This window comes from Delphinapterus leucas, chromosome 12, assembly GCF_059928025.1.
Source record: "Delphinapterus leucas isolate spDelLeu-1000000601 "Yukka" chromosome 12, BTC_Dleu_Yukka2, whole genome shotgun sequence".
In the NCBI taxonomy this organism is placed as follows: Eukaryota; Metazoa; Chordata; class Mammalia; order Artiodactyla; family Monodontidae; genus Delphinapterus; species Delphinapterus leucas.
Genome location: NC_143140.1, coordinates 78,561,043 through 78,576,402, shown reverse-complemented (window position 1 = coordinate 78,576,402; position 15,360 = coordinate 78,561,043). Strand labels below are relative to the sequence as shown.

At 34.7% G+C, this 15,360-nt stretch overlaps 1 protein-coding gene across 5 annotated transcripts in view; it reads right to left on the bottom strand.

The window, feature by feature from the left end:
* The window catches only part of STXBP5 (syntaxin binding protein 5), a 165,990-nt gene that overhangs the window by 132,937 nt on the left and 17,693 nt on the right, over nucleotides 1–15,360 (bottom strand). For all 5 annotated transcript variants that reach the window (XR_016395246.1, XM_022558713.2, XM_022558722.2 and 2 more), the window contains exons 3-4: nucleotides 6,129–6,210; nucleotides 2,871–2,971 (exon numbers count right to left, since the gene is read on the bottom strand). Coding sequence is in view for 4 of the 5 variants with exons in the window: in XM_022558713.2 (XP_022414421.1) it covers nucleotides 2,871–2,971; nucleotides 6,129–6,210 (183 nt within the window). In the remaining variant the exon portion in view is untranslated. The remainder of the gene's footprint in view (nucleotides 1–2,870; nucleotides 2,972–6,128; nucleotides 6,211–15,360) is intronic.

The following is a 15,360-nucleotide window of genomic DNA, read 5'->3' as shown; positions in this document are numbered from 1 at the left end:
ACAAATGAGAGAGATGGAAGGATGGGCAGGAAGTGACAGGCTTCTATCCCTCCCCTGCCTGGGGCAGCTGCTCCAACAGAAGGCTTCCATCAGAGTATTGATTACAGGGTATTAGGAAAAGTCATGAATGACAGAGAGCTCAGGGTGAGGGGCAGAATAAGCCTTGCCACCATAGGCAGGTTGCTAGAGCTGGGGGAAAGCCTCTACTATGCCTTCCCCTCCCAACCTGTAACCAGGTGCTGAGGAAAAGTAGGCTCCTCCCAAATGCCACCTCTCTCCTTCTTGCCATTTGAGGAAATCTGAACTTTAGTCTTGAGAGAATATAACAAGGTTCCTCCATGAAGCATCAGGCCCATTTCTTAGCATGCAAGTACAAAAGCTGCCATACAAGTTTGTAGCCATCCTAGGGGATTTCATCCAAAGAAGATATTCAAGGACCAAGTTACTCATACTACAGTTTCTTGTTTCTTGTTGTCCTAATAAAGGCCGAGGAGAAGCTCAACTTTGAACAGAATCAACTAGTTTCTGCTGGTGAGGTGGGTAAAGTGTATTACAGAACTCAAAACTGGGAACTCCATGAGTTCATTTCATTTGTAACTTTTAGGATCACCTCATACAATTGTACAGGCTGTGGCCTGAATAACAGCACCCAACCAAGGAGGGGAGTGGTGGGCTCTGAAGCTGCATCCACCAAGAAGGGCTACTTTTTTGTATTTCACACAAAGGTGCCTTCTGTTTGTCAAGATATGTGCCAACAGGTACCTTAGAGACTAGCTTACTGTTCCTTATCCACATTTATCAGAATTTCTTGGAGACCATCCTTAGGGGTACTATAGAGGAGACTTACTATGTACCAGACAATCATGGGACTGACCACTCTGGAACTCCTTGAGGTATGATCCTTCCTGAAGATTACCATGATAACCTGCAGTGTATGTTTGTGAACTTGGACCACATATTGCCACATTCCTGTGTCTCAATGAGGAATATGGGCATGCCACTGGAGAATATTCTTCTACTAGAATTCCACATCCTGGAAGAAACCCTTCAGTGGATGGTGGTTTAAGAGAACTTCTACAGCACTACACCAATCAAATGACACCACTCTGATGTGCTAGAGCACAGGTTTTCTTAACTTTGACACTTGATATTTTGGACCAGACAATTCTTTGTTATGGAATGGGGGGCTGTCTTGAGATTTGTAACATATTTGACAGTAGCCCTGGTTTTATCTACTAGATGCCATTAGCACTGCTCGCCCACCCCCAACTCCCAACTGTATAAAAAAATGTCTCCAGACATTGTCAAATGCCTTCTGGTGGGTAAAAATGCACCAGGTTGACAACAACTCTGCTAGATCTACACTTCCATTTCCAGTATGAGACTAACGGCAAGAAGATATGTACTGGGACTAAGATGCCCACCACTATTTCCACCAGCCCTATGGCATTTGAGGCTGATGGAGGGCTCCCCTTGAGATCCCACTGGCAAACAGACAAAGAAACTCTGCCCAGCAAGTTGAGATAGCCTTACTCCCATCAGGCAGAAAAGAATGAACCTTGACTTTTTGCTTGCTTTTCCTCCCCTATCTCATCCCTCCCTCCTTCCATTAACCCCTCCTTCTACTTCTCCTAGAAGTAGAACCATGATTCCAAGCCACTTAGATGATTTATCTTCCCAGACAAGATGTAGCCCAATAGCAAACTTTGCTACTGACCCCCTGCCAGCTCTGGCCTGGCATACAATGTAGACATGCCCTGACGTTGGCCAGAAAAGTCTGGATTGCTATATTCCCAACAGCCTCTTTAGCTTGCCTACTTTAGAAAGCCACTGTGGGCAGAAGCCCAGGCTCACAAACAGACTGATCAGTTTATACAACCTGAATGGATTGATATTTATCAAAACGGGGACATGGCCTGATCTTGGACATGGATTGGGCAGTCTAATGCCTGCCTGCCCCCAGGCATGGCCTGACACTAACTCCACTGCATTTAGATACTAGCTAGACTTCTTAACCTTAACACACAAACACACATCAAAAACATATCTCATAAGCAATGGGGGAGGGGGGACTATATTCCTTACTCATAGTTCATGCCAAAGTAAGTTCCATATGAATCAAAGTTTAAGCATAAAAATGCAGCTATTAAGAGCACTATAAAAAAATATGGGAGAACGTTTAATAAAATTGGAGTGAAAATGGTCTTTCCAATCAAAGCGCAAAACTCAGGTCATGTGAGAGATTTCTTTGATCAAGTCGTTCCACGTCTACAAATTTATCTTACAGATATACTTGCGTAAGGGACAAAGAAATATATGTAACATCACAGAGCATAATGAACAGCAGGCTGAAAATGATATGTGTCCACTTATATCAAATCCAGTCCTGGATATATCAAATGTCCAGTCAATTGATGAAGTCTGACTGAATAAAATATGGCATTTCGATACAATGAAATATCATGCAGTTATGAAAATGACTAAAGAAGATTTAAATATACCAATATGAAACGACCTATCAGACATATTGCTAAGTGAACACAAGTTACAGAAAGAATATGTAATGCCTTCCTTTTTATGCAAATAAAATAGCTATATGGAGAGATTTTTGCTTATGTATACAGACTGTAAGTATTTCTAGAAGGACACAAAAGAAATGTATGTGGGTGCCTCTGGAGAGGAAGATGGGTCTGGAAAGGAAGGAAACTTGATTTTTATCGTATATGCTTTGAAGTTTTTGAATTAGTTTTTAGATTGTGCATAAAATCCATCACGGAAAAATGAAATTAAAGAATAAAATTCAAAGGAAAATTTCAAAAAAGAATAGCAAATAACATATATATATATAAAATAACTGAGAAAATTCTTACCTTTCTCTGCAAAATTTAAGTGAATGTAGTATGGCAGGTCTCTTTTGACGTAAATTCCATAAGTGTAAGGTGTCATCAGCCAAGGCACTCACAAGAGCTCCCTTAAAAATAAAGTGTAATATATTTTATATAGAATACATTTACAAACATTAATGCTACTAAAGAGCTACCGAAAAAATCTTCCCAAATTTCAAAACTCTCTGCCAATAGATTTAGTTCTGAGAAACATTTGCCTCACCCAAATTCTAAACAGCAGATGTAAAAGAGTGTATTATGTGTATACGTATGTATAAAAATTGTTTCAACTTCAACAATTTAAAGTATAATTTAACCTTATTAACTAAAAGTGTACTAGGATCTAGTTGGATATATAGTTGATAACTAGCTATGTAAAATTAGGAGTCAGACTATAAGTTACTTGGTCCCTATAGTTCATTCTTCCTTGACTATATGATATGAAGTAACCTTCCCATTTTATTTGGCTTAAGACAAATCCTTATGAATATATGATATGAAGTAACCTTCCCATTTTATTTGCCTTAAGACAAATCCTTATGAATCCTTATGAATGTACTCTGTTTGGATCATAATTCTACTACTAGAATGATATGGAAAACAAAAATAGCATTCAGCACTGTATAATTTCAATGTCCAAAGGGCTGAAAAATCTGACTAATTTAGAAAGTTAAAACAGCTGATACTATTAAATACTATTAAGTCTGGAGAAGAAAACCTTTGGCAGTATGTGAGAATCATGCAGGGGGCTCAGTCTCACCCCAGACCTGACAAACCAGAAATTTCAGAGCAAGGACCATTGCAGGTGTATTTTTAAGAAATCTCCAGAGGTGATTCTGATGTGTGAATAGGATTAAGAATCTATAGGCTAAGGCTGATTTATTAAGACATATGAATGTTTTTCCTCAAAAGAGGAAGATACTCCTTATCTACACTGAGAGAATAAGACAAAAGACTCAACACGAAGAACTTTAATTTCAAAAAAAGATTTGCAATTCCAGTCCTTTAGGTTATTATGAGAAATCTTAAAATTTCCCTGTTTTAAAATAGGAGAGTTTCTCATTTATCTGAGAGAACTAAAATAGCTCTGAAGACAAGATTTACATTAAACGATCTCTCCAAGTGCTTTCCAATTTGAAATTCTATGAGGGCTCCTCTACTGTGTAACTCCTATTGCTACAACATGACTATTGGAAAACAGAAATACAGGAAGCCCACATACTCTTCCTTTCACTAGAAAGCATCCTCTTATCTCTATCACTTTGAAGCAGAGAAACTAAAAGGATTCAGAGTATCAAAGCTTTGTACTCTTCATTCTTACTTCCAGCAGTTTCAGACCAGGTCATCTTCTTTCTCAAGGTGTTTGCCCCATCTTTGTATTTCAAGGAAGAAGAGAAGATGTGGGGCCAAAATGGCAATCACAGCTGACCGCCTGCGGTGGCTCACTTACCTACATGTGCTTTTCCAAAATTGAAAGCAAACAGCTACTCCCAGTTGTCAGATTCCCATAGCCATCACCATGTAAATATTCATATTCTGCTAAGCATTTTTTTAAAACTGTCATTTTTAAGTACTTAAAAATGTAACATTTAAGCATGTAAAATAACAGTCATAGCAAAGAACTTTATGATAAATTCTATAGAAAAGCAGCTTGTGTTATGAATAATGAGAGCATCAACTAGTTAAGATTTCTAAAATTTAGGCATATAAGTAATCTATTTGCAATGCGTTATTTACATTGGCTCATACTGCTTAAAAAAAAATAATCTCAACACAAGTATAAAGATGGAGAATAGGTTAGTGGTTGCCAGGGATTAGGGACTGAGAGCAGGAGGGGGTGCAATTAATTATAAAGGGGTAGCCTGAGGGCATGACTTCAGGGTGATGGGACCGATCTGTAATCTTGTTCCTGCTGGTCATTACATGAAATGTATGCAGGGAATAAAACTGCATGAAACTCTGCACACATACACAAAATGAGTGCATGTAGAAACTGGTGGTGAAATGTAAATAAGGTCTGTAGTCTAGTTAAGAGTATTGTATTGATGTCTTTCTCTTGGTTTAATATTTTACTATTGTTACATAAAATGTTACTATTGGGGGAAATGGGGGAAGGGTACATAGGACCTCTCTATTCTGAAACTAACTGCCAGTCTAATTATTTCATAATAAAATTTGTTTTTGAAAAAGGAAAAATAATCTCACATATGGATTCAACAACTTTCTACACTGTGATATTTTTATGTGTATTTTAACATTTTACGATGCCTATTATTCAGCCCTACACAGAATACTGAAGTTTTTAAACACTTCCTCTGATCCTGAAAAACCTACACGATTGCATATCATTTGGATCACAGTTTTACTAAAATTTTTAAATTACCCTCTTTAACTCTTTACATCAATACTGCCTCTCTTAAATCCTCTGATATGAAGAAAAGATTTATCAAAAGCCGAAAGTATCGAGTATTTTTTTCTCTCTCATATACATCTAGAAATTTATTCCATGAAACCCAGGGACTTAGGGGCAAAAAGAATGCCCACAGACTATCCTCACATCTAAGTATAGCAGAATCTTTTCTAGAGTAATTTTTCTTCTAGCTTTTCTAGCTTCTAGCTTTTCCTTCTAGCTTTTTTCCTTCTAGCTTCTCCTGCCTGTCACTACTTGCAGTAAACATCTACTGTCAGAGCTGCTCATACTTTTTTAAGACATGCAAACACATTGTTTACTCTGCTAATAAAATGTATCTCTAGCTCCTTCCAAACTTTACACTCTATCAGAAAGAAAGGCATCAATTACTTCAACCAATAAGTGACACAACAAGAACTTTGGACAATAACCAGTTTCTAACGGGCTTCGGTTTCCTGGATGTATTTCAAAACAACCCACTGGAGAAATACAATTTGTTATTTATAATAAGGTCAATCTTTGAAAAAACTTTAATGTAGATTTTTATATGTTACATAACTTTCAATACTCTTGAAATAAAATTTAAATGCAGCACACTGTACCAAAAAGATCTACCTTATGCCATTCTATTTTCAATACTGTTTCGAGAAACATCTTACATTATTTATGTAACTGTCTGTGATGATGCCTTAAAGTGAATTACTATTAGCTCTGACCTACAAGAAATTCATTTTTGTTCAAATATTTAAATATAATTGCATGCAAGAATTCTGAAAGATGGGATGTGGCCCTATTTCATACATAAGCTGGTGAGATGAAAGCAATTCACTAACCTCATTAATCAGGAACTGGAGCTGGATTACTGCAGCTCCACTGTCATGCTGGCAATAACATTCTACTCCTGGACGACCAAAGCTGTCATTAATTTCATTAAGGAGTTTATGGTATGTGTGAGCTTTTTTATAGCAATTGATAAGTTATATAATAGACTCAAATATGACCTGATACAGGCTATTTACTAAGGTTGAGATTTAGAGTTAGGTGATTACACAGCAATCTAATCAGCTAGTTCCTGTTGATAATCAGAATTTTCAGAGATTTCAGGTCTAACAGAAATAACACAACTGTCCCTTCTAGAAAAAAACAATTAAAAATAGCAATATACAGAACCAAGCTACATGTATTTAATATACTTTACTCTGGCCCAAGTCTTTTTCTTTCCCTTAGAGTAAAAAGAAGAGAAAAGGGAGTTGATCTGTAGTGCTTCCAATTTTGCTGAAGAAACAAATCTGAAAAGTAGACAAATGTCATTTTAGAATATTGCTTTTAGGTACAATCTTCTTACTGGCATCTTTCATTCCTGTAGTGTCATTTTTAAACAGTGTAAGCTAAAAATATAATTGTGGCAGGTTATATCACCAATGAATGTATCAATGTTTTACAATACGCTTGAACACAGATTAATATGTAAATATCCATTAATTTGCATATAACAGGAAACGTACAGCATTTTCTATATGTTAAGCATTATAGTAAACTTGTCATATATATTAATTCATTTCATCCTCACAACCATGAAGAATATGTAATTTCCCCCATGTAAACAGATAAGAAAACTGAAGCACAGAGAAATTAACTTGTCCCAAGTCATACAACTAGAAAGTATAGCAGAAATTGAATTTGAATAAGCATTCTAGCTCCAGAGTCTATACTCTTAATTGGTAAGTTATGCTGAGTAAAAAAACAAAAACAAAAAACTCCAAACACTTATAGAACTTACTACATGTCAGGTATTGTTATACGCTTTTTACCTTCATAAACTTGAGATAAGTTAGCCATTTTAACACACTGCTACACTAATATTTTCACTAGTTAATATTAACTGAAAATAAAAAGTTAAATCTAAAAATAAAATTTGATGGGATTTAATAAAATTACAGCCCTCTTTATACAAAGTCACATTCAAGTGAACAGACTATTTCTATATTCTATTAGTACATGCCCTATGGTTCTTCTTTTTTTTTTTATATTGTGTATGATTTATATGGAGGAAGATACAATAAGTTCTAGAAAGACAAAGAAAAATCATGAAAAACATATTGCATAATGAAAAAGAAATACATAGATATTAATGAAAACTGGGGTATGTGGCAAGTATCAAAGCATAATGAATTTACTAACAAATGACATTCTGTACCATACATGCAATATTATGAAAGTGAATTTTGCCCACTCTATTTTAGTGAATACTATTAACCAAAAAACACGATAGAAGGTGATTTTAAATGAATTCCTAGCCAATACATACAGACAGAGAAGATGTATCAGTAAAAATGCATAACAAACAACAAAATGCAATAAATGTGAATGTATAGGTAGCCACAATATATATAGACAGGTATTTCAATGACAACTGGTACAAAGCAGACAGCAAAATAATAAGTGTAAAAGAATTTCATTATTGTGCTCATTCATATTTTTACCCAGCAAGTAACAGGTCTATGGTTCTTCTTAATTAAATATAATTGTACCAAAAGGTTAAATTCCTATTTTCTATATATATATTTTTTCCTTTGATTTCTAGAAGTCTTTCTAGGTGATATTTATTTTCAATGGCTTTTATTTTATTACTAGCAATTAACTCTTCTATTATTTTATAAACTAGTAGACTAACTGAACATGTTTAGCCTATAGTACCCTACTCTTTAAATACTTCAAAGTTTTTATTACTATTATTAATATCAGTAGTAGTATTTTTGCTACATCAATTGCCCAAATGCAACTACATGAAGCTAAATTTGAAATTGCTACTATTGGCACTTGGTAGTGCTACGTCACACCCTGATAGGTCAAAGATAGGTCTACATTTCTGTTCATCCATTTCTTTTGTCAGATGACAGCAAAGACCTTCACCTTTTAGCCAGTATTTCTAATTTCTAAGTAAGTCTAAGAAATTACTAATTTCTAAGTAATTCTAATCTTTCCAGTTAAAATTCTTTCTGGCGCCAATTAGCATATTCTATATTCTCACCTTATATAAATGGAGTAAAATTTCTCTTATCTGACCAGATCAGGATTAACTAAGTTAATTAAAAATGTAAGCTACTGGGTTTCCCTGGTGGCGCAGTGGTTGAGAGTCCGCCTGCTGAAGCGGGAGACACCGGTTCGTGTCCTGGTCCGGGAAGATCCCACATGCCGCGGAGCGGCTGGGCCCGTGAGCCATGGCCACTAGGCCTGCGCGTCTGGAGCCTGTGCTCCGCAACGGGAGAGGCCACAACAGTGAGAGGCCCGCGTACCGCAAAAAAAAAAAAAAAAAAAAAAAAAGCTACTGTAGAGGATTAGAAATTCTACTTACCTATTTTTTCATAAAACATACACAATTCTTCTAATCTTGTGATATTCGCCAAAGATTATTTTCTTTCTGTAGAGGATTAAATATTCTACTTACCTATTTTTTCATAAAACATACACAATTCTGCTAATCTTGTGATATTCACCAAATATTATTTTCTTTAAGTGTGGATCTATTACTTAGGGTTCAGAATTGTTTTTCTTAAATAAAACATAGCTGGAACTACCCGGGTATAAGATTTGCAGTTTACTTTTTAAAATGGCATTCTAAAGATACGGGAAATGCAAACTAACTGCAACATTCGCACAGAGTCTTATTATTTCTTTTCCAGTCATCTACTGCTTTCTCATCCATATAGCATCAGACAGGAAATTTTAACTGATTAACCTTCATGAAGTCTTTCCAAAGTATCTATTTTGGATTTTTGTATTTTTAAAAACACTATTAGCATTCACATTTCATCATTATTATTATATATTATTAAAGTGAATTTCTTGATTATAATATCAAACATAAAAGGCACAAACAGATTTGTGAATACACAAAACAGATTCATGGTAAGTAAAGAATATGCAAACACCTTTACTAATTTGGGCCTCCTGGAAAACAGCCTACTGGTCTTGAAACTTCAGTATGCTGTGGGTATCTATCAATATTTATTCACAGAGAATGAAAAGTGTCTGTAGCGACCTCCCTGGTGACACAGTGGTTCAGACTCTGAGCTCCCAATGCAGGGAGCCCGGGTTCAATCCCTGGTCAGGGAATTAGATCCCATATGCATGCCGCAACTAAGGAGCACGCCTGCCACAACTAAGACCCGGTGCAACCAAATAAGTAAATAAAATATGAAAAACCAAATAGATTAAAAAAAAAGTGTTTGTAAATCCAGGAAGTCAGTTATATGGAGATCAAGAAAGGTTTTACTCTTACTCTGTGTGTGACACTATTCTAGACAAAATTATACTTTTTATGACATTAGTATTAATATAGTCATTTTACTTCTAGCTAAGATGATAAATATATTTTCTTAAAAATAAGAACCACTTACTGAGTATCTACTAAGTTTTAGCCACCGTTTCTTAAATCCTCACAGTAACTTTAAAAGTTTGTTATCCCAGGAGTTCCCTGGTGGCCTAGTGGTTAGGATTCTGGGCTTTCTCTGCTGGGGCCTGGATTCAATCCCTGGTCGGGGAACTGAGATCTCACAAGCCGCATGGCACGGACATAAATAAATAAATAAATAGAAGTTTGTTATCCATATTTCACAGATGATAATTCTGAGGCTTAGAGAAGTGTTTTTTTTTTTTCCCCCAAGGTTACTACTGATTTATTTCCCTTTTCCTTTGGAAAGGGTAGTACTGTGCTGCAGCCAACCCTGAAGGGTCCTAACACTAAAAAAGCCCTATGGGGAAAAATGTTATAACAAATCACTACTTCATAATAACAAAGTTTAAAATTAAATTTTAAGTAATGGATATTGCTTATATATAATCAAGAGATATTAGTGTGGAAAGAACACAGGTTTCAGAGCAAGTAGTTCTCAATCCTGGTGGTATCAGAATTCTGGCTCTACTGCAGATTTACTAAACCCAAATTGCTGGAGAAGAAGCTTGAGTGGGTATTCTGTTGTGGTTGTTGTGTCCACTGTTATTGTTTAGGTGCCACAGGAACATCTGAGGCACAGCGAGAATTAAGACACCTACTTTCAAGACAATGCCAGCTCCGTAATTAGTTGCTGGGATCTGTGGAGAATTATTACACCACTCAAATTTCTCTATAAAATGCTATCTAGTCTAGCTTGCAGAATGGTGGTGAGAATTAAAACTGCAGACTAACCAGATGGTGGCTATCATCGTTATTTAACACAATGCATTCACTACCTTAACAAGAATTAAAGTTATCTTACAGTGGACAAATCGTAATGTAAGAATGTCAACTCAATGTATTAGATCACAAAAAACCATGTCATGGATGCAAATATTCATATCCTTTCCTACCTATAATGATTATTGCATATATGGTTCTCCTAATATTTGGCATTACTAAGTATTAACGGTTTTATTAAAAAATGGTCACTCACTACAACAAAGGTCTTCTTGGAAAATTCACATTTATTGTGGCTATGTTCCAAACTACATGAGAAAACAAAGCATCTGAAATGAAAATGAAGAAAAACCAAAAGGAAAGATTACATATAAACAATCTGCAAAGATATTTTTTATATGTAGAAATATTCACTTATTGATCTGACATCTGCCCTTTTAATCCACTGTAAGGCGCAAATCCAAATTATAGGCTACACTGAATATTTCTTGGTGTCAATTTATCTTACTTTCTAATTCTGAACTCCAATGTATCCTTTTAAAAATGTTGCAATCTTCCTATCTTAGATACCTTTAGTCTCAATTTTTCTACTGCTCACCTATCAAGAGCTTTGATGTCTACCTAACCAACCAGTCCTCTTTGTTTCTGGAGTAAACCAGCAGTTTATCTGACCCATAACACAGGCCAGACACTTCCTGCACTGCTACACTCATGGTTTTTGTCCAGATAAGCACCATTAGAACTCCTGAAGAGGAGCTGCAGAAGGCAAGGCTGTTTGGTTGGGAGCAGAGTCGTTGAATACAGACATGATCTTTGAGTTCAGACACGATCCTCAGGGTGAGCAGACATTCAGTCCTGTCTAAAACAACCATAAGACATTTGGTCCACACCAAAAGGTTCTTGATATTGGGTCCTGTCCAAAACCATTTTGCGTAGACCAAATATGCTCATGGGCATTTTGGATAGGACTAAATTTAAAGAAACTTTTGGCATGGACCAAATGTCTTATGAGTGTTTTAGACAGGACCAAATGTCCTGCATTTTTTAATAAAACTGTTAATACTTAGTAATGCCAAGCAATAGGGGAAAAAGAAATATTTAAGGAAAAAAATAACATAATAAACCTACCAGTTAATGAAGAATAATCAGGAAGACATATGTAATGACAGATAAGCAGAAACAAAGACTAGATCCAGTAAAATCTTTTATTTTATAATACTGTACCACAAATTAAAAATCAAAATAAGCATTCATCCAACTGTCTAAATGGTTATTATATATACATATATATTTGGTTGGAAAGGGAGAGAGAAAAGAGGAATTTGGAGGCTTTTAAGTACATCATCATCATCGTAGTAGTTAAGACCTGTTGAACACTTAATGTGTCATGCACTATACATGTATTACCTCAGAAGGAGTACCCTCTATTATAAGCTCAGTTTTGACAAATTAGGAAACTATGTACAACAAGGTTAAATAAATTAGCCAAAGCCATACAGCTAGTTAGTAAGGATGCTGGGGTTTGAACCCAAACAGTCTAACACCAGAACATACACAGATAGGCAGAGACACACACAAATCAAACCTCACTGCCCAAACAGCCAATGTTCACATGTAAATGTCACTTCCTGACTTATTTTAAGTCATTTTAAAACTGGAGAATTAACAATGAGGAAATACTTAAAATCAGTATCACTAAAGTCAGACTTGTCTAAAGCAATAAAACTAGACCAAATGTAACTTTTAGTAGAAAGTAAACACCATAAAACCAATTAGGCATAAACAATAAACCAATCAAAAATTTTTTCTAGGTTCATTTTTCATGTTTGTTCATGGTAATAAACACCTATTTTAATAATGAAGCACTATGGACAAGCAGAATAAGCAAAAAGCTGGAGTTTTCTTTCTCAAAATCTGGAGTTCTGCATCTCAAAATTTCAACTAGAATTAGAATAGTCTCCTTACAAATATCATCATGTGTAAAATGATGAGCCAACAAACATTTTAGAGACTATAGCCATGTGAGAGAAACAGTTCTTAGTAAAGTTAAATAAGATACTAAAATGAGTAAACAACCCTGTCTTCAAAAAACAGAATCAAAACACTGTATTAGTAAAATAAAGGAAGAAAACCACATGATCATCCCAATAGAAAAAGCCTTTGACAAAATCCAATGCCCTTCCATGTTAAAGCACTCAAGGAGAAAGGAACTTCCTCAACTTGACAAAGGCCATATATGAAAAACCCACAGTTAACATTATTATACTAATGCTGAAAGACTGGATGCTTTTGTGCTAAGCTCAGGAAAAAGACAGGATGTCCACTTCTACCATTTCTACTCAACATTATTATACAGGACGTTCTAGCCAGGGAAAACAGGCAAGAAAAAGAAATACAAAGTGTCCATGTTGCAAAGGAAGAAATAAAGTAAAACTATCACTACACGATCTTGTAGATGGAAAATTCAAAATCTGAAAATTTACAATAAACTAAAAATTTCAATAAAAAACTATTAGAATGAATAAATGAGGTCAGCAAGGTTGCACAACATAAGATCAATATACAAAAATCAACTGTACTTCTACACACTGGGAATAAACAATCTGAAGTGGAATTAAGAAAATAATTCCATTTATAAGAATGTCACAAAGAATAAAATACTTTGGAATAAATTTATCCAAAGAAGTGCAAGACTTGTGCACTGAAAACTACAAAACGTTGTTGAAACAAGATCTAAGTAAATGGAAAGACATCCCATACTCATGAAACAGAAGACATAATAATTGTGAAGATGGCAATATTCAAACTGACCTACAAAATTAACACAATATCAGAATCCCAGCTGTTTGCAGAAACTGACAAGCTGATCCTAAAATTCACATGGAAATGCAAGGAACCCATAACAGCAAAATAATCTTGACAAAGAAAAAAGTTGGAAGACTCACAATTCCCCAATTTCAAAACTTACTACAATGTTATAGTAATCAAGACAGTGTGGTATTAGCATAAGGGTAGATATATAGATCAATGGAATGATCTAAGAGTCCAGAAACAAATATTTATGATCAATTGACTCTGACAAGGATGTCAAGACACTTTAATGGAGAAAGAATAATCTTTTCAACAAATGGTACTGGGACAAATGGATATCCACATGAAAAAGAATGAATTTGGATCCCTATCTCACACTATATACAAATGCTATCTCAAAATGGAACAGAGATCTAAATGTAAGAGCTAAAACTATAAGACACTTAGAGGAAACATACGAGTTAATCATTGTGACCTCAGATAAAGTCATGGTTTCTTAGATATAAGACCAAAAGCACAAGCCACAAAGAAAAAAAAAAAAGATAAATTGGACTTCACCAAAAGTAAAAGCATTTGTGCCTCAAAGGACACCATCAAGAAAGTGAAAAGACAATCCACGGAATGGGAGAAAATATCTGTGAATCATATTTTATAAGGATTTAATATCCAGAATATATAAAGAGCTTTAACAACTGAACAAAAAGACCACCCAATTTAAAAATGGGGAAAGAAAAATGAATAGACATTTCTCAAAAGATATGCAAATAGCCAAAGTATATACGAAAAGATGCTCAACATCATTAGTCATTAGGGAAATGCAAATCAAAACCATAATGAAATATCACTTCATACCCTCTTGTATGGCTGTAATAAAGACAACAACAAGGTTTGGTGAGGATGTGGAGAAATTAGAACCCTCAATTATTGCTGGGAGGAATGTAAAATGGTGCAGCCACTTTGGAAAATAGAGCGGTAATTCCTCTATTATATACTCAGAGTTAACATATGACTCAGCAATTCCACTGCTATGTATAAAAATAAGAGAAATGAAAACATACATACACAAAACTTCTACACAAATGTTCACAGCAGCATTATTCATAATAGCCAAAAAAGAGGAAAATCCAAATGTCCATCAACTGATCACTGGATAAATAATATGTAGTAGACTTATACAATGGAATATTCAGCCATAAAAAGAAATAATACACACTACAATATGGATAAACCTTGAAAATATCACGCTAAGTAAAAGAAGCCAATCATAAAAGACTACACATTACATGACTACATTTATATGAAATGTCCTAAATAAAATCTATAGAAAAAGAAAGTAGATATGTGGCTGTGAAGGATTGGGTAGAGAGGGTGATGGGGACGGATTGCTAATAGGTATAAGGTTTCTTACTGTGGTAATGAAAACGCTCTGAAATTTAAAAGTGCTGATGATTGCATAACTCTGAATATAATGAAAACCACTGAACTGTACACTGTAAAAGGGTGAATTTTATGGTATATTCAAATATTTCAATAAAACGTATCTTAAAAAAGAATCAGCTTGAATGAATGAAAACAAATAGCCAAAAATAAAAGACTGAATTTAAAGCAAAAATGATTGTAGTTACTAATGAAACAAGTTAAAACATTATATTCTTAAATATAATTTAAAAATCCCTTTTATCTGAGATTTAAAAATATCTTTTATAAGCAACAAATGAATATAACTATTTAGCAATCTAAATGAAATGCAGCATAGTAAGAGGGCAAAATAAGACTAAACATTTTTGCAATTAAGCTTTTTTCTTTCTGTCCTGCACCCAATTTTTAAACATTTTAATTTCATTCAAGATTTGAACACAGGAAGTATTCAACAGATAAGAAACAACGAAAACGCAGTGTTCTCTTAAACAAATGAAGACCTCAATCATATAAAGAAATAGTATGGTTTTAGAAACACGTAAGTAAAATCCCAAGAAAAATATGTCTTTTCCTTTATAAATCATGATCATTTACGTTCCATCTAATAGTGTAAAATACACATTAATCCTTAAAATATACATATAAAACATTTTCAGGTA